At 37.9% G+C, this 18,800-nt stretch overlaps 1 protein-coding gene across 3 annotated transcripts in view; it reads right to left on the bottom strand.

Annotated features, from left to right (window-relative positions):
• Nucleotides 1-11,390: 11,390 nt before the first annotated feature.
• Nucleotides 11,391-18,800, bottom strand: part of LOC138696179 (FK506-binding protein 15-like) — a 296,343-nt gene continuing 288,933 nt past the window's right edge. For all 3 annotated transcript variants that reach the window (XM_069820787.1, XM_069820785.1, XM_069820786.1), the window contains one exon: nt 11,391-16,029. In XM_069820787.1, coding sequence (XP_069676888.1) covers nt 15,958-16,029 — 72 coding nt within the window. In that variant the 3' untranslated portion in view covers nt 11,391-15,957. The remainder of the gene's footprint in view (nt 16,030-18,800) is intronic.

Here is an 18,800-nt window from a genome sequence, read left to right on the forward strand (position 1 = left end):
CTTTAGATCGAGGTACCCAGCTATAAGCCGTTTGCCCTCTCATCTAACCGTAGTGTATTTCCCCTGTAAATGATTATATGAAAAATGTGCACGCTATCAGTTGAATTGTGAGTGAATGAATGAAGTGAAGTTAGCACCATGCCCCGCAGATGTTAATGAGAGGTGGAGAGTCCAGTGCTCTGGTCAGTTCTGGCCTAGTCACGTTTTTGTAGTGGCGCTAGGGAAACTCGTAACCTGTTACCAACAAAGTGGTGGGCTACTCGTTTCCGTAGAAGCCGTCTGGCTGCCTGGTTGGCTGTGGCAAGTGTCGTGTGTCGTTTCGTGGGGTTTGTGTCTGTAGTGAGTAAGGAAATAGTGAATGTCACTATTTCGTCCTGTAGTCTGTTTAGTTGCCAGTCAATGTAGGATTCTATTTTCTGCATAGCAGAACGTAGAACCCCCTCGACCAGCTGTTCCGTGGTTGTTTTGTCTGTCTGTGGATCGTCTGTAGTGGTTGTCTTGGTTGTCATAGTCTTAGCTGCATCCGCATAAGACAATTCGGGTTTGGGAAGTGTTGGTTTGAAGACGGACTGTGATGGTTTGGGTATATGTGGCGGTGTTGGTTTGTGAGTGTCTATGGGGACATGCGTGGGATCGGTGGAGGTTATGAGATTAGTCCTTGGATATTTTGGACAGCGAGCTTGGCCCGTATAATGGGTGTCGCTGTTACATGTGGCGCAGTACCTAATCTGGGATAGGCGGTTGTGGTTGCAAAGGTCGGGATTCTTGCCGCACTTAAAGCAAGTCTTGGGCTTGTCACAGTTTGTCTTTGTGTGGCCGTATTGTGCACAGTTAAGGCACGGTCGGTGGAAGATTGTCTCGTGTGATGGCTCTACTCTGTAGTACCGTCCTGCGAGTTTAAGTCCTGCTAGTAACTTGTCTGCTGTGGTGATGTCTTTTGTGAATATTCTAACTAGGTTGGTGGGTTTGTCAGTCTGTGCGGAGATAATTCTCTTAATGCGTGTGATACCTGGATGTATTACAGCCAGGATCTGCATTAGTTCGTCCTCAGAGATCAGCGTGTCGACATTTTTCATGACGACACTGATCTCTTTATTTCTCGTCTGTTTCTGTCTAGTTTCAGTGGGCGGCGTAATGCTGATTTCTGCGGACGGGCCGTAGTTGTACAGGGGAATTGCCCTAGCGAACTTCTCCGCGTCGTCAATCGTGGGGAATGTAAGTGTTGTTGTCTTGGTAGTGTGTGCCCAGAACTGTCTTGGGGTTTGAATGTCGAGTCGGTACTGTTTTATTAGTCGCTCTATGTGTAGTGGGTTGTTGCCGTTTTTTGTGTGATTCAGTATTTTCATTACTGTCCTTGTCTTGGGTCCTTGTGCGGTATTAGAGGGAGTGGGAGAAGTGGGGCTTGCCGGAGTAGAACCGGATACATTTGTGGGAATAGGATTGCGCCTGTTGGACCGCTTCCCTTCTGAGGAATCGTGAGACGACGCCTCAGAGCTGGGAGGTGGTCCGTTGGGAGACTTCTCTGCTGTGGGTTTTGGGACAGGAGACCTCTCTGCTCTAGGTTTTGGAGTCGGCCCTTCTGAGGGCCCCTCTTTTGGATTGGAAGTAACCTCTGCCTCTTCCTCAGAAGAAGAAGAAGAAGAAGAAGAAGAAGAAGATTCACTGTCCAATAGAGAGTGGGGTGGGGTGGAGGAGGGATGGGATGGGTGGCCTGGTAATTCCCAAGGTCCGAGGAGAGTGGCGGTTGGTGGAGTTTGGTATCGGGCGTGCTTCCCGAATTGTCGTGGATGCATTAATGTCATCTGACGTAAGTTCTCACGTGAGGAAAATACGTAGGCTCTCGTGGTGGAGTTTATAGTCAAGGTCGTTGTGGGTTTCCGTGGAGTCACTGCGTCCAGTAAGTCGGGGTCAGCGTTTGTGATCACTACTGCTCTATTAGCAGTGATCGGTGCCATGGTCTTTAGTGTGTTTAAGTCGTCGATCGTCTTAGTTGGTGAAGCGCTGGACTTACCAAATGATGATGGTTGTGGTGGTGATGTTGCTTCCGGTGAGACAGGTTTTGCGGCGGCCGTCGGTTTCACCGTCTTCCGTCTCGTCTTCCGCTTCCCCGGTGGCTGGTTTCCGTCCGGCCGAGACTTGTCGACACAAGGCGGCGGCCGGCTCCCGCTGTTCATTTTCGTTGGTTGTAAGCTGGCGACTTTTACCAGTGAGTGTCTTGCTAGATTCAGCTCCCTCTCTCTCTGATTGGTCCTTGATCCTGATCTGATCTGATCTGATCATCATCTGATGAGATCTTATATACTAACAGATAGCTCTTTTATATAGGCTTTAGGGTTTGCAGTCGAGGCCGGCTTGATGTAGTTCAATAATCGTCAACAGATGGCACAATGACCAACACCATCACGAGACACGAACTCTGAACCGGTCTGGTCGGTCTAAATCGATTATTTCGAGATATTCTCGTAAGCAACGGTATGTACCATCCTAGATCTAGGCTAGTGGCCAGCGAGTAGAGTCGACTATCGATATTGGTCTGCCGTGCGTATTATCCAGTTGTTCCATGCACGATTCAATAATTTTCAGTTGCACCGCACGAATATTTAGATATGTTGAAATTATAGGTCATGTTTACTGTACCAGTTGCCCCTTTCTGTCTAATTTCAATGGTCTCCAATGCCCTACCACTACATAGGCCTATGTATGTTATGTCATATGGATATTATAGGTAATGTTTACTATATTTAACTTATATTCCTATATTCGCAATTATACATTATAATTAAACATAATGTCATGTATGACACCCGTCACATTCTATTTGTCTGTATTTTAATACTACAATTGAGTACTGAATTATTGTATTTATCTATTACCTAAGAGACGAAGTAACACAATCGTATGTACACTAATTTCATAGGAGTGGTATGGTAAATTTTCTGTCTACAATTAAGGAAGGTAGATGTGCTAAATTAAAATCACAATATAAATTCGTTTTTATTGAACCTCAAAATAGCTTCCATTCTAAATTTAAAATGTTGATGCGAACAGATTATGTTAACACGTAAAATTCTCTTCACATTAAAATAACAGTTTTGTAATTATTTCTGCAACATATTATGCAACAAGAAGTAAACGGAACTTATGGACAATAAAATTACACCAAATAAAGCTTATCAGTGATACGCAATAAAGTTATATTTCACTGAGCTCCATACACTGAAATAGAAAACCCGAACATACATTACGGCCTGATCTAGATCGAAAAGGCATTGACTGTGCCGTATTTCGCTTTGTTGTAAAAGTTGTGTAAACTGTGAAATGTTCGTCATCGGTTGTAATAACTGTAAATGGCTAAAATAAATAATTTGAATAATAATATGGGATAAGGAGACGTTTGTGCTACTATAAATATTGTAAGAAAATGAGGTCAGAGTTATCCTTCTTCCGAAAGATCCAGGAAGGTGAGTTTATAAAATATAAAATATTATATATATATATATATATATATATATATATATATATATATATATATAAAATACGGGGCATAATGTCAGGTGTGTATTTCCCACATGTAGACAATCAAAATAGATCATTACAACATGTGTCCGGAAATGCTTTATTTCCGAGTTATGGCCTTCACAACATTGAAATTCACCGGAACGTTTTTCTTTCTGCAGGTCGTTGCCGTCAAAGGAGACATTAAGAGGACACTCTGACAGTTCATTCCGAGGCGAAGATTACATTCAGTGTTGTGTAGGCGTTAGACTGTGCGACATGTATTCAAATCAAGAGCTGGCAGAGATACACTTCATGTACGGTAAGGCGGACGGCAATGCTGCGCTGGCTCGTCGTTTGTACCAGGAGAGGTACCTACAGCGACAATGTCCAGATCGGAAGACATTTGTAGGTCTCCATTACCGTCTGTGCGAGTATGGAAAATTTAACTCTCCTGGTTTGGGAAGGGGACGACCATGATCTACAACTCCAGAAGTACAGGATGAGATTCTGGAGGCTGTGAACATGACTCCTTCTATCAGCACACGAAGGGTAGCGTTGCAAGTCAATGTTCCTCATACGACTGTCTGGAGACTGTTGAAAGAGTATCAATTGTATCCTTATCATTTGCAACATGTACAGGCCCTGTCACCAGCAGATTACCCTGCACGAGTTAGGTTCTGTCAGTGGTTCTTGCAGCAGTGTGGTGTAAATCCGAACTTTCCTGCCTTAGTATTATTTACAGATACGAGATGGCATAACAAATTTCCACAATCAGCATGTATGGGCGTATGAAAACCCACGTGCAACTGTTCCATCTCATCACCAGGTGCGGTTCTCCCTCAACATGTGGGCCGGTATCATTGGTGATCGATTAGTTGGACCCCATGTACTTGTAAACAAACTTACAGGGCAGGCATACACAAACTTCCTGGAAAACACCATACCACTGATCAATCGTCAACACATTCACTTCTTGCATGATGGCACTCCTGCACACTTAAGTCGTACGGCTCGCCGGTACTTGGATCGAAGGTTTCCTGATCGATGGATAGGTAGAGGTGGCCCAATTGCTTGGCCTCCACGCTCATCTGATCTGAACCCTCTCGATTTCTACTTGTGGGGCCATTTAAAATCATTGGTTTATTCGTCTCCGGTGCCTGATTGGAATCCCTTCAGAATCGAATTGTGGCATGTTCTGAGGACATACACAATACTCCTGGAGTTTGGGATCGTGTTCGCAGGTCAATGAGACATCGATGTGATGTCTGTATTCAAGCAGGCGGTGGACATTTTGAACATCTTCTGTAATGACAACGACCTGCGGAAAGAAAAACGTTCCAGTGAATTTCAATGTTGTGAAGGCCATAACTCGGAAATGAAGCATTTCCGGACACATGTTGTAATGAACTATTTTGATTGTGGGAAATACATACCTGAAATTATGCCCCGTATTTTTGAACACCCTGTATATATTATATAAATAATATATAAACCTTATGTATTTCACATTTCAATAGTGGAAGAAAGGTGTTAATTTTTTCAAAAGAATACGATATCTAAAGTACGATACATTTCATCGTCTGCTGGGGAAAGGGTCTGCGATGAGGCGATAGTAGCGATCCTGGTGGTGAGCAACTATCTATATTTGCATATTTAGTAAGTATTGAGCTTCGTGACTGTATATAGTAGACTGTGGCCAAATTCTCATCTTCCCCTCACGTATTCTCTGTGGTTCAAGTGCTAGCGTGCTGGTCTTCCATCCAGGCGACCTGGATTCGATTCTCGGCCAGGTCGTGATGGAAATTGTGAACAAAGCAGACGCAGAGGTTTTTCTCGGGGCACTCACCCTCATTTCATCTATCATCTGCAATAGTAAAAATAGGCTGTGGTGAAGCCCTGGGGGTAGATGCTGATATAGGAAGGACTTGGAACTCCAGGTCCCTTAGGACTTATCAGACAACTCATGTGAGGATGGCACCTGGCTATATCAGGGGTTCGGGCAGGATCGCCCACCTGTCAGTCGACAACGACAGGAAGGGTTTGGGGGTCCGGGGCCCCTGGGACTTATCAGGCTGCTCGTCCACGAAACAGGACTTTATTCTACCAGGAGCTGAGGCAGGATGGCCCACCTGTCAGACTTGGACAATCAACGCATAATATAGGACGCATAATGGGTCAAATGTGCCTAAGTGTATGGACCTGTCAAAGCCAAGGACCTACACAATGATATGCATTACTGCCATCCATTTTAAAAACAAGAAATATATTGATAGCACTACAAACAAATGTTCTGTTATTTTAGAGTACAGCAGAATTTCTCAAACATGTTGAAAGTAACGCTAGCACATCTCCGCTGTGGAGTAATTGTTATCATTCTTGACCATGAAACGAGCAGACCCGGATTCAAATCCTGGTCAGGACAAGTTACCTGGTTGGGGTTTTTTCTGAGGTTTTCCCTCACCCACTCAAAGCAGAATTGCTGGGTAACTTCCAGCGTTGGACATCGGACTCATTTCACCTTTATTAGTATCATTTCCATTAATCATCTCAATAGTATTCAGGAATTTATTGACAAAGTATAGAAACAAATATGTTTTCTCCATTTTCATAGTTAGATGAATTTCAAATAATAATTGACAAATATTGTGTCCAGCTGTCAATACAAACAGGTCGACCCGGTGGACATGGTTCCAGGTGTTGCCTATAGGCGGCATCTGTCTATGGGAACTGGACATATCCAGTGAAGCCGCAGGGGCTTTAATAAGCAGACTGCGGGTGACCAGGGGAGTGTAGTTTCCTTAGATAGATGACGCCGTGGTGAGTCATGGAATCGAGGCGACATGTTTTTCTAGTTGAGGATGCAACAGATTCAGGCACATGAATTGTGAATAGATGTCATCGATCTGAGGAGGCTGCAGAATAATATCACAGACAGGCAGAGAATCAGGTCTCCAGTCAGAACTGGATGCTGTAGCTGAATCGATACAATGACACCATGCAGTGAATCATGCGCTAGAAAGAAGTGATCCTAAAGACTTTAATAATCATTCCAACATAAGGAGGTTGCATAATATGCCTAAGGCAGCGATGCTTACCTTTGGGCCCTTCTCCGGAGAAAAAAATTGAACACACTGTAAAAGACTTCAAAATTTCTGCCAAGGCCTACTGAACAGTGATACTCATTTCTATACCAGTGTGCCTATGAATAGGGATCATCCGCAGTGCAAAGCCATTTCGAAGATCCACACCTACATGACCAACACAGCTTCTACATCACTAATGGAAAGTCAGATGAATTCCAATTCCACAGGCATTAGCAACGGACACCAGTCCTCAGAAATCTCCATAAATGCTTCACATTATTTATTTCCCTAAAAAGAGTACACTCCAAATAAAATGTATCAATGAACCACGTCTATAAGATATTACAAATTTTTAATCCCAGAATGGGAGGTTGAGCAAAAATATATTAACTTTCGAACCAAATGTGGGTGAAAACTTTATGCGCACACAATCATTTATTTTGTAAGTGCGAACAATTGCAATGTACGATTTTATACCTTACATTGGAAAAGACGTAATAGACATTTCTGGGTCCATCCAATTGTCAGCCAACATTTACTAAAGGGGCAATTTCATACATTACATGATAAATTATGCAAGCATTCTGAGAAATTTTTCAATTATTATTGTGTGCCAAAAAAACTTATTTAATGAGCTGCTATAAATACTAAGTACAAATATCACATCAAGATACTGAAAAGAGAAAATGTGAATCACTGGTAGAGAGGTTGCAGACCTGATACTGTTGCTTAATTTCCTCGTCCTTTAATTTCAAAATATTGAATTTACTAATATTAACTTGTTGCTCTATTCTTTTGGCTACTGATAGTCTTTCTCTTAATTCTCCAATTACAAAATAATGGTCAGAATGACAGTCTGCCCCCCTGAAATTTCGAATGTCTACTATACTAATATGTCTCCGTTTATCTATCAAGATGTGATCTATTTGGTTGTGTCAATCCATCTCGGTCATCTATTATTTGAAATTTCGTGGAAATGGTGTGATATTACATCTAGATATTTTGAGTTGATTAATCTTTTAACTGTTGAAAATGTTGAAATTGACTTGGGGTAATGTAAGATATTACTTCCTTTCTTAACAAGATGGTCGACAATTTCATTACCAGACAACCCACAGTGTGCTGCATGGAACCTATTGAAAAAGTATAATTTTCTTAAGCTTCATCAGATGGTGTATAATTTTCCAATAGTTATTATTATTTCTTTTTTTTTCTTTAAGATGAAAAATTGGTTATTAGTCACGGTAACTACTAGATACTAAGGAAAAAAAGAGATGATAATGAGGAAGGAAAAAAGGAAAGAAAAGGTTCTCGTGAACATGCATTTGTTATATTTTTGGCGCAATTCACACACTTAAATGTACTATTCTTGTTATTCCTTACTATTGACGAAATACGAGCTTTTTTATTGCATTGTCTTTTCCTGTTATTTAGATATCCCTTGTACCATCTTGCAGGCTTGTAATTTATCTCTACAACAGTAGATCTTTAATACTCAACCAATGACCGATCTTGTGTATTACAATTTTCTAAATGGTAGCAATGACGGATTCAATGATTAAATATGAGCCCAATGACTTCTTTTTTGATAACGAATTAGCTTCCTCATTACCCTTTATTGTCACGTGCTTGGGCACCTAAATTGCAGAAAGTTAGTTGTATGAATGTCATCCATTCCCTTATGGTACTCTCATACTGGTTGAGCCTTTTGTTTCTTCACAGAAAGTGCTTTCAAGGCTGCCTGACTATCGAAACAAAAAATGTAGACTCTGTGAATATCTTAGCTACGTTATAAATTGTCCTTATACAAACCAATCAGATGAGGTGTGGACAAGAGTGACGGGGTTTTCACTTTGCACTGCCGATGCACTCACGGCAGGAAACAGTGGGCTGGCAGAGGTGATGATGCAAGCATGCATATGTTCGTCCTGGCTTGTGTCAAGGTTAATGACTGGCGAGTGACACGATACATACTACAGTGTATTATACGGTATTTTCTTGTGCTAAAGTGAAAATGTGAATAAGTGTGAACTGTATAATGGCTAATCAAATGTTTACTACTGAATAACACGTATATATTTATGATTCATATGTGTTAACCCAGTCTGCTAGCCAAGTATGAAGGCAATTTGAAACAAAATTCCTGGGTGTAAAAATTCCATCACGTACCATAATCTTTATAATAGATTTCAGGCAACAGGAAGTGCTCAACTTAAGAAACAAAATAGGCATCTTTCACAACAAGTACGAATTTATTATGGCTCTGTGCAAAAAAAGCTACTAATGCAGCTGTATAAAATAACTAAGACACATGCTCTTCAACCAGGTGATCCTGCACGTAAGTGCACATTTTGTGAATGGATGCTGAATAATATTCATAATGGACTAATAGACCCACATTTAATATTTTTCTCAGACAAGGCATGATTCCGCCTCCATGGTAGTGTGTTCGCAAAACAATTGTTATTGGAGTACTTAGAAACGTGGTATCATTCATCTATGACGAAAAAATTGGTGTATGGTGCGCCATGAGTGGAGAAACAATTATAGGATCCATTTTCTTTCGGAGTACAGTTGATTCCTTCACATATGTGAACATCATTCTGACCCCCTTCTTTAGAGAATTAACCGGCTGGGAGCATGATTTCACCTTCTTCCAACAAGACTCAGTCACAACTCATACAGCCGATATTTCAATGCAAAAAATTCGACATATGTTCCAGCAGGACAGAATTATTAGTAGGGCTTTGTGACCCCCTCAATCCCTCGACTGTGATTTTTATCTCTGGGGTACATTAAAAAATGTTGTATAAAGACAAACTCATGCACCCTGCGAGAACTGAAACATAATATCCATCACGAAATTAAACAGCATTTAATCGACCAGAACTATAGCAAGTTATGGGATATTTCATAAAGAGCTCAAACAATGTGTGGACAACGAAGGTGGCTAGTTTCAGTACCTCCATCAATAAACTTGGTAAGTAAGATGTTTTAAAATAGTTACAGAAACTTGTATGGTTGTATCACTGTGACTCTACACTGTCCGCTCCCTGTCGTGAGAGCATATGCAGTGCACAGTGAATATCCCGTCGCTCCTGTCCACACCTTATTTGACTGCTCTGCACATAGGGTTGCCAGATTTGGAGATGGAAAATAAAGAACACCTTTCATACACATTCGATTTCTTAGAAAAAAACACCTTTTATTGGATGTATAAGAAGCAAATTCATTCATTCATTCATAGTTTTCTGTCCAATGGCAGGTATTTCACTGCAAACCTAACATTATCCAATCTTTCCTATTTTTTCACTTTCGCATATGATCCATATATCTTAATGTAGTCTATCATCTGATATCTTCTCTTTCCCGAATTTTTCTCCCTTTCACTATTCCTTCCAATGCATTCTTCAGTAGGCACTTTCTTCTCAGCAGTGACCCAACCAATGTATTAGATATTAATACAATTAATCATGCATTATATATTGTAATTATTTATTACAGCATAACTACACATAGCATCTGAAGTCTGAGTACTGTAATATGTTGCTAATCAGTGATGTATGCAATGGAGAGGGGAAGGAACTGGGTACCCTACCACATCTCCTGGTCTAGTTGCCTCATAAGTGATGCCTTGTTGGTATCATTTGTGAGGTTCAAGACCTGTCTTCGGACAGTTAACTAAACAATAACAACTATAGGTATAAATAAATAAATAAATCCCACAAGGGTACCTGCCCTTCAGTAAGGGTTGCCAAAAGACACAGCATACTAAACAAATAAAAATAAACATTTGTGTTATCAGTATTTATGATTATTATTTTCAAATGGAAGCTACCCTTGGGAAAGTACTTTTATTCAATAATTATTAGTAATCAAACAGAATATAAAGAAATTTAGGTGTACAGATGCTTATGTAATATCTTAACAGATTAATTATTGATATATATATATATTGCGAACTTGCTCTTTCATTTTATATATTCCTATACTTAACCTTTATTTCCCATTTGAATATGTTGTATTTAATCACTTTTATCTAACAAAATCTTTTTGTAAAATTCACTACATTTTTTATAATTGTTGAATTATACAAGAAGTTCATTTTTATAAGTTTTGCACTATTCCATTTCTTTCATCCTTCCATTCTGTAGCCATTACTGAAAATAATCACCATAAATGCATTTGATGGGAAGAAGCTAAGCAAGAGCTTTATTACAATTACAATATTTTTCGGATTTTGTGCGCCAGTTTAATCTATAAAATACACCAATCTTTCTGGTACTGTCCTACCACTACGCCACCACCAACCATACAGAAAATGTGATGTATGTAGGCCTATTACGCGTGGGTTTTAAAATTTGAAAGCTGAATATTTGGCATATGGTTCAAAGACTCGCACAATACGTGGAATAAAAGAGCTAAAACCGTATTGTTCTGGATAAAACAGAACATCTGGCAACCCTACTTATACAAGCCACTGCCACAAAGACCATGCAAGTGTGAACAGTAGTTACGACATTGGAACGAAAACTGCATCAGCAGTCTCCAAATGGTGTGAATCAGTTTCATCTACACACACAGTTCGACACAGTAAACTTTTAATCCAGTTTTTTTTATTAATATCCGTTTTTTAATATCATAATTTTATGTCCTCCCTTTGCATATGGGAAATAAGACTGAAACAATATCTAAAAAAACCTTAGTAATTTCATATTAAATAACTTTTTTTTTATTAATATAATAATTGTATGTCCTCTTATTGCATATGGGAAATAAGACTGAAACAATACTAAAAAAACTTGGTAATTTCATATAAAATAACTTTTTTTATTAATATAATAATTTTATGCCCTCTTGTTGCATATTGGGAATGAAGGCCCAGGGGAAAAAAAAGTCGATATCCACCTTTTGACATTTTTTAGTTGAGTAGTGCTGTTTTTTAGAGGTACTACGAGTCTGTTGAGCACCACGTGCTAATAAGCAAGATAGTTCTTGTGAAACAGGTTTGCAGATATGTACTGTGTGCATTAAAAAGTTTTCTTGGAACAGCTTATTATGGACATCTATGTTTCTTTTCACTAACCCTTCCAATAAGACTGAAAAAAATAAGAAAAAAATCTTAGTAACTTCATATTAAAGAACTTTATCTTCTCTATAATCTTTTTAAAACATCTTATAAAATGTCATAAACAGGGCTCGGATTTTGATTACCTAAAAGCTAGTATTGCAACATAGTATAATTCAAAGTCAGCACAATCCTTATTGTCAGTTACAGTCTGGTGAACATTGATTCCGAAATCTATAAACTAATTCCTCGACAATTAACGTAAACAAAAGAAAGATTACAGTACCTTCCCCACAAGTAACAAAATCTGTGGTCTGCGGTATACACAGAAAATGATTCTTTTCGTTTGAAATACCATGTGCTTAGGAAAGACTCTTTGAATTTCGAAGTAGTGTAAACCATGCATTTACCTTACACATTCTTAGGCACAACTAATGATGTACACTCAGCGTCATTTTTAACTTTTAGGTCGACAAAATCTGGGCCCTGGTCACAAAAATGTATGACTTTTGAAATGTCTAATAATAAGTAGTGTTTTAAATTATCTAGTTCGCCAATATATTGATATGGCTGAAGTCAAAGAATGAAAACTGAAGAGTCTTGTGCCAGAGAGAGCAATTCCACACACAGTGCAAAACTGAGATTATGTGGTGTTTAGGCAGCTCACACCATCTTTTAACTGCTGTCGGAATTTTTAGACATGTGAGAAGTTAACCCAATTCTCATCTTCATTCTTTTATACAAAATCATTCATTATTGCTTGGTGGGAATTTTAGTGGAGAGAAAGATATCCCACATGAGGAGATGACCTGCTTTGTAAACAGCATTGCTACCATCTTTATCAAATTTTAACTAATGGTTTTTTATGGTTTAAATAGTAAAAGGTTCATAGTATATAACAAATTCTCAATTTTAACAATATTTTAAAACTTCAGCACATGAAATTAATGTAGACTTATTGTTAATAATGTTAATGAAAATTAGAATATTGAAACATTAAGGAGCATGACGTTAGCTATTCATGATTCCAATATGAAGATATAAATCCTGCAGCTAGTACCTACTGGCAAGAAACGAAAATGTTGGGAAAAGTCATGGAAAAAAAATATGTTGTGAAAAAAAAAAGATCCAGGGGTGAGGATTATGAAAATTATTCGACAAAGAAAAGCATTCCTGCTTGCAAGCAAGGTTCTGGTTGCGTATGTAACATCCATGCTAACAGTTCTACCTAACCCAGTGCTACTATGGATCATTAGATCAGGACACAAAAGAAATAATATCTCAAAATTTCTACACATTAGGTGATTATGATATTCAAAATGCATTTTTGTTTGGATTAATTAAACGAAATGAGTGCACATGGTTATAAAGGTGACCAAATGTAAGTATTCCTTTGAGCAGTGGCGTACGCAGAATTTTGTCAAGGGGAGAGGGGCTATTATTAAAATTGTTTACAATTTAATTATTGACTTTTAAATTTTTTGTATTATTATTATTATTATTATTATTATTATTATTATTATTATTAAAAATATGAACTGCCAAATGCACAAAACAGTAAACGAACATTTCACAATAAAGTCAGAACTCAAAGCAACAAATGGGTGAACACTGCTCTTAAAATGAGTTTAAAATCGACAATACACAAAATTTAACATCTGCACAACAAGTTAAATTTCATATTGTGTCGGCTTCATTATTACAAGGTCGGAACTAGGTGGTAGGTCTCTCTATAATAAAGATAGCATTGTTATAATTTGAACATGCTGCAGCACCAAGCACAGGGAGTATACTGAAGCAGGGGTAGGAGGACTATGCCTTATGTCGATGTAGATTTTGTTACTCTGACAGTGAAAAATTAGAGAAGGGGAAACGATTACAAATAAAACAAAAATATTCAAATCTAAATACGTAATTTAAATCAAGGGGGGTTCAAACCGGGTAACATCCCCCTTGCATACACCCCTGTCTTCGAGTATAGTATACAATTAGAAAATGGTGAATCCAAGAGAATTTGTATGAAAGCTTTTTGTGATATTTTTGGAATTTTGAAGAAGAGGCTCTCTACTGCTAGAGGGGATAGGAAGTTAGACCTAAATGACAGAAGAAATTATGAGTGTGACGCTGACTCTGAACTACACAGCAACCTGGAATTGTTTCATTTAAACTAAAAAGATAAACACAGCAACACTACAGAACAAAATGAGTGAAAGTGACTTGTCAGGGATCATATTATAAACATACAAGTCATTACTCTCGTCGTGACAATACAAAGTGTATATAAACATAGTAAATTCTATAGCTGAGATGTACAGACTATAAGGGTGAAAGTGAAGAGAAAGAAATAAATCCTGCATCCCATTACATCTATTTCAAGGTGTTTCAATACAGAGTTCAATGCTGCATTTAAATGAACCCTTTCTAAAACATGCAAAACTTGTGATGAGTGGGGCTTCAGAAAACGAAGAAATATCTCTGGCAATCAAACTTCATCAGGCTAAAGCAGTTAAGGCTTACATGTTGTTCAAATTCGGCACAAAGAATGATGATTCTGATTACTGTTTAGTATACAGGAATCTATGATCTACAACAAGCACTGCCCACTCTACAGATACAAACAGAAACTATGTTTTATCTTAGGCAGCTTTAGGTACACACACTTGGCATTTGTGTATGAAATACAAAAACTACCTTTATGTGTATGTGGCCTGAAAGTATAGCATCTGGAGGATCTTCTGAAGTGGGGTCTTGTTTATATACTGTGTTGAAAGTAGCAGGAAAATGCAGCATAAAAGTTGTTGTTGTTGTCTAGTGCCTTGCATTTGGCAATGAAGCCATTAGCAGTCGTGCTTTCCAATACTTTTGAACTGTAGTTTCTTCTGATCTTAATGCTTCACAGGTCTTCAAGTGGTCTTCATTAATTTCTGCTGGATCGTTACACAGGACACATATGGGTGAAGCTGAGATACCTATTCTGTAGAGATGACTTGCGAGACAGTCATGATTTGTCAATAGTCTGAAGGCTGCAACTGCTGTTTTCCTTGGTTTCTGGGGGATTATAACTGGGTTGGAAAGTAGTGTAATCCATTTTTTGTCTCTCGCATTTGATTCTATTTCTTGTAGGTATGAATGAGAAAATTTTGTAGTGATCAAGCGTTTTATTGAGGAATATGAGAAATTAAATTTAGACTTTTGTTTTATTGTTGTGCCTTTCTTTGCAAGTGTGTCTGCGGTTTCATTCCCCATGACTCCACAGTATGCTGGAATCCATTGGAGATGGACAATCTTATTAACTTTTTGGAGTTGTGTTAACATTTTGTAGCATTCTCTTATTTTTGTTGACTTCCTTGTAGCATTTGAACATATTCCCTGAATTGCAGCTTTAGAATCTGAAGATGATTTGTTTTTAGATTCTTGTTCAGGACAAAATAAAAATAGCACAATCTTTAATCTATATTAAGTTCTTGTTTACTTGGGTGTATGATGATAATGAGCATTATTCTTTGGTGTGGTGGAGAAGAAAACGAGACACAAGTCACATTTAAACACCAAACCAGTGGTATGAACTTATCAGAGAAAGATACATTGTAAAATCATTCAGCACTGTGGAAATGAAGGACAATTTAGGAGCTGTCATATCCTGAACACAAAAATAATGAAGGGTTGATGCAATGATGATGATTCGAAAAACTTTCAGATCAGAAAAGTTCCAGCAGTCAAAGTAACCAATGATCAACAGCTTTGTACTTCAAAAATACTTGGTCGGAAATGGAAGAATGGAAAAAAGTAGACTTAGTCAAGAAAACATCTGGTAGAAGATCTAAAAGTTGAAGAGACCAAGAAGCTAAATCTTTTTATGTAACTAAAGTGATGCCTGAGCTACGAACATTGTTTCCTGAGGGAAGGGACATTCCTGCTCTCAAACTATGAGATCATCAAACAGTACACTTCCACTGAATATGTTGAAGAAAAAGAATAGTTCGAAAATTCGCATTTCATTACTTTTCAAATTGATTAATGCCTGTTTTTTCACAGTATCTGTTTGTAAAAAACACTTGTTTTAAATAATTCCTTTGTGATATTAAAACATAAAAAAGGACAACTTTCTATCTCTTTTATTTTCTAGGATTCTACAAAACGTGAAGGCAGCAATGAATTAAACAAAGTAGTACCTCAATATTATACATTTATCCCTCCACAATAATTGTTACAAAAGCCTGTTTTTCTCAGATTTAGTAATTTGTGCGATAGCTCTATATGACACTAAGCCCCTCAACTGATTTTCATTGATTCTTCTTTGCATCATCTTCAGCTGAGCCAGTCATCATCCTCATCATCCTCGTCAAACAGTGGTGGCGGTGGTGGCTGAGGCCTCCAACTCTGAAATGATAAAAGAGGAGAAAATACATAAAAATTAAGTTTGCCTTTGAAAGATGTAGTAGCATGCATAGACAAATAACATAGAGGTAGCGTGCACAGTAAAGTCTCAATATTATCCTATAAAAATTATTAAGAATGAGACTGAATTATAATTTCTCCAAGTAAATCAAAGCAATATTTCCTTAACATGCATAACTATTTTGAAAAATTAAAAGTAAAAATTATTAAAATAATGTAAAAGATTGGCATGGTCCAAAAGTGTTCAATTCTTATAAATTTCATTCCAAGCCTCTGAATGATACAAAGTTATAATATTAAAAATAAATGTAAAAAATTAATTTCTCGTAATTACTGTTACAGTGGAGAACTGTATAACTGATTTATGTATGTATTTCGTGATAACAAAATTGAAATTTTATACGTGCTACAATTTTCACAGTACGATAAATTCATAGTGCAGTATTTAAAGGTGATATTACTGTACAAAAGAAATGTTATCAGAAATTACTAAGTTGTCAAAACAACCTAAACATCAAATGCACAGCAGATAAATTTGTAGATGTGAACATGAACAATTTAAAAGAAGTCTGTAGACAGACAGACAGATCAAAGAACAAAAAGCACATAGATAAATAGCATGTCAAAGCCTTTTTTTTTTTTGACGTGAATACATCTGTAAGTTCGGTCCAGTACTAGGGTATCGTACCAGAAAGTTGACAAACATATTTTCCGGCCAGTTTCTACACTACACAACATATTCCAATGAAGTAAATAGCGAAAGACAGACGAACAACTAATGTATCCAACGTGACCTTGAGTTGGAACAACAGGTAATGTGATTTAACGATATGAGCGAATGGAGAAGTTGAGGCACAAATTGGCAGGTTGTGTGGCAGTGTAACTCGAGAATGCGAAGTGATAAAACATTCGCAGTGGTGTCAATTTGTATACTGAATACGAATCGGGCTACAATCTCAACTGAGGAACAATCGGCAGTTGACAAGTTAAATTGGAAAAATTCGAGAGTGAAGTTGAGTCAAGAGAGAAAATTCACAATATTGAGGCGTATGCAGTGCAAACGGGAGAAGGATTATAAGCAACAGATACCCTACCTTACATTCTACATCACATCCCAAGAGACGTATTCACGCATAAAACTTGTGGCTGTGTCTCTAATAGAGTCTATCTCAATTTCTCTTGCGAAAATCTCCAAGTCGACACTTTTATAAGTTTAGGATCCACTTTTGGTAAAGTGGGTAATACATTGTTTCATATATTTTCAAGATAGCCCTCTCGATTGGTAATAAAAGGAGCTACCTACAACCCTGTTGGGGAATAGATTACAATCTCTTCCTTAGAGTTGGTAAAAAAAGAGAAATTATTGCACTTAGTTCCGTTCAATTCCAAAAGTTGCATTACCTGACTTGATACTGGCTGCATGTAGGAAAACTAAAATTTATGTGACAAATAAACGAACACATATCGGCATGGAGCAAACCTTAGTATACCCTTTCACAGTTCAATTTGTTAGCTTTTCAAGGTTTGCTTGGAATTATTTAGAAAAACAATAGTTTAACATGGGTTCTGAAGAAGCACAAGATCAGCTAGACTTTTTTGGTAAAGGTGAGACTCAAACTGCTTAGAAATTTGTAGGAAAGCTTTCGTAAATCTTCACTGTATACTACAGAAAAGGGTTTTCACTTTTGGTTTGAGACTGCAGTCCAAAAGACGGCAGAGGTTACAACAAAATGTCTCGTGCAATTCCAGGAGATGTCTTTAAGGAAATGTATTACCTCATAAGTTCTTTCCCAGTTACAACTTCATTATGGTGAAAAAGAAATATAATAACTGCACTCTGAATTAAACCTCTTTAAAATGTTTCATCCTGGAACCAAAGTTAAATATAGCTTTTATCTATCATTCTTTAATGGCAATGACAAATCTATGTCTAATTCTGTCTAATTCTGTTAAACAGACTGTACAGGTAAACTGAAAATTCACAAACGAAGTAGCAAAAAATTTTACCATCATTTACAGGACTGTAGAGTACTGTCAACGATGACTCGGTATATGGATTTGTATTTAACTTCATGCAGAATTTGTCTGTGCCATACATCCTAGTCCAAGAAGTTTTCTACTTGAGACAATTACATGTGTTCGTTTTCTTTGTAACAAATCTGAAGGATAACAGTTGTTATTTACTTATACAGTGAACGAGATGCAAAAAGGTCCAAATGAAGTTTACATCGTTCTGTATCACTATACTCAAAATTAAGTGCCTGTGAGTGTCAAAACTTTACGTTTATTTCATGATTCTTGTCCTGAACGGAACAGAAACCATACTGTCATTCGCAGGGATGTAGTGGAGGCGGAGCGGAGTGGAGCGACGCTCCGACACTGTGTTCAAAGGTGGAGCGGAGCTCCGGCACTGATTTGGAATTTTAAAATCTGTTTTGACATCACAATACTTTCCCAGCTAAAGATATCTTAGTTAATATCAGAATATTTAGTGATTATATTTTCTGTGCTTCCTTTAGAAAATCAGAACAAGTTCGGAAGTAGAGGGTCACGAGACCACTAGGAGCGTAGACGAGGTGTGTGGTGAGAAATGGGGGAAGAATTCGTGACAGGACAACCACCAAACTAAACTTCAGGGCACCTGCTCGAACTAATCACATTCCTAGTTCACTTTCATTTTGTATCATATTTCGTTAGTTTTCGCGTGTTTGTACGATACAGGAGATTGTCTATGGTGTTACTTAGCGGAATGT

Source organism: Periplaneta americana, chromosome 3 (genome assembly GCF_040183065.1).
Source record: "Periplaneta americana isolate PAMFEO1 chromosome 3, P.americana_PAMFEO1_priV1, whole genome shotgun sequence".
Lineage (NCBI taxonomy): Eukaryota > Metazoa > Arthropoda > Insecta > Blattodea > Blattidae > Periplaneta > Periplaneta americana.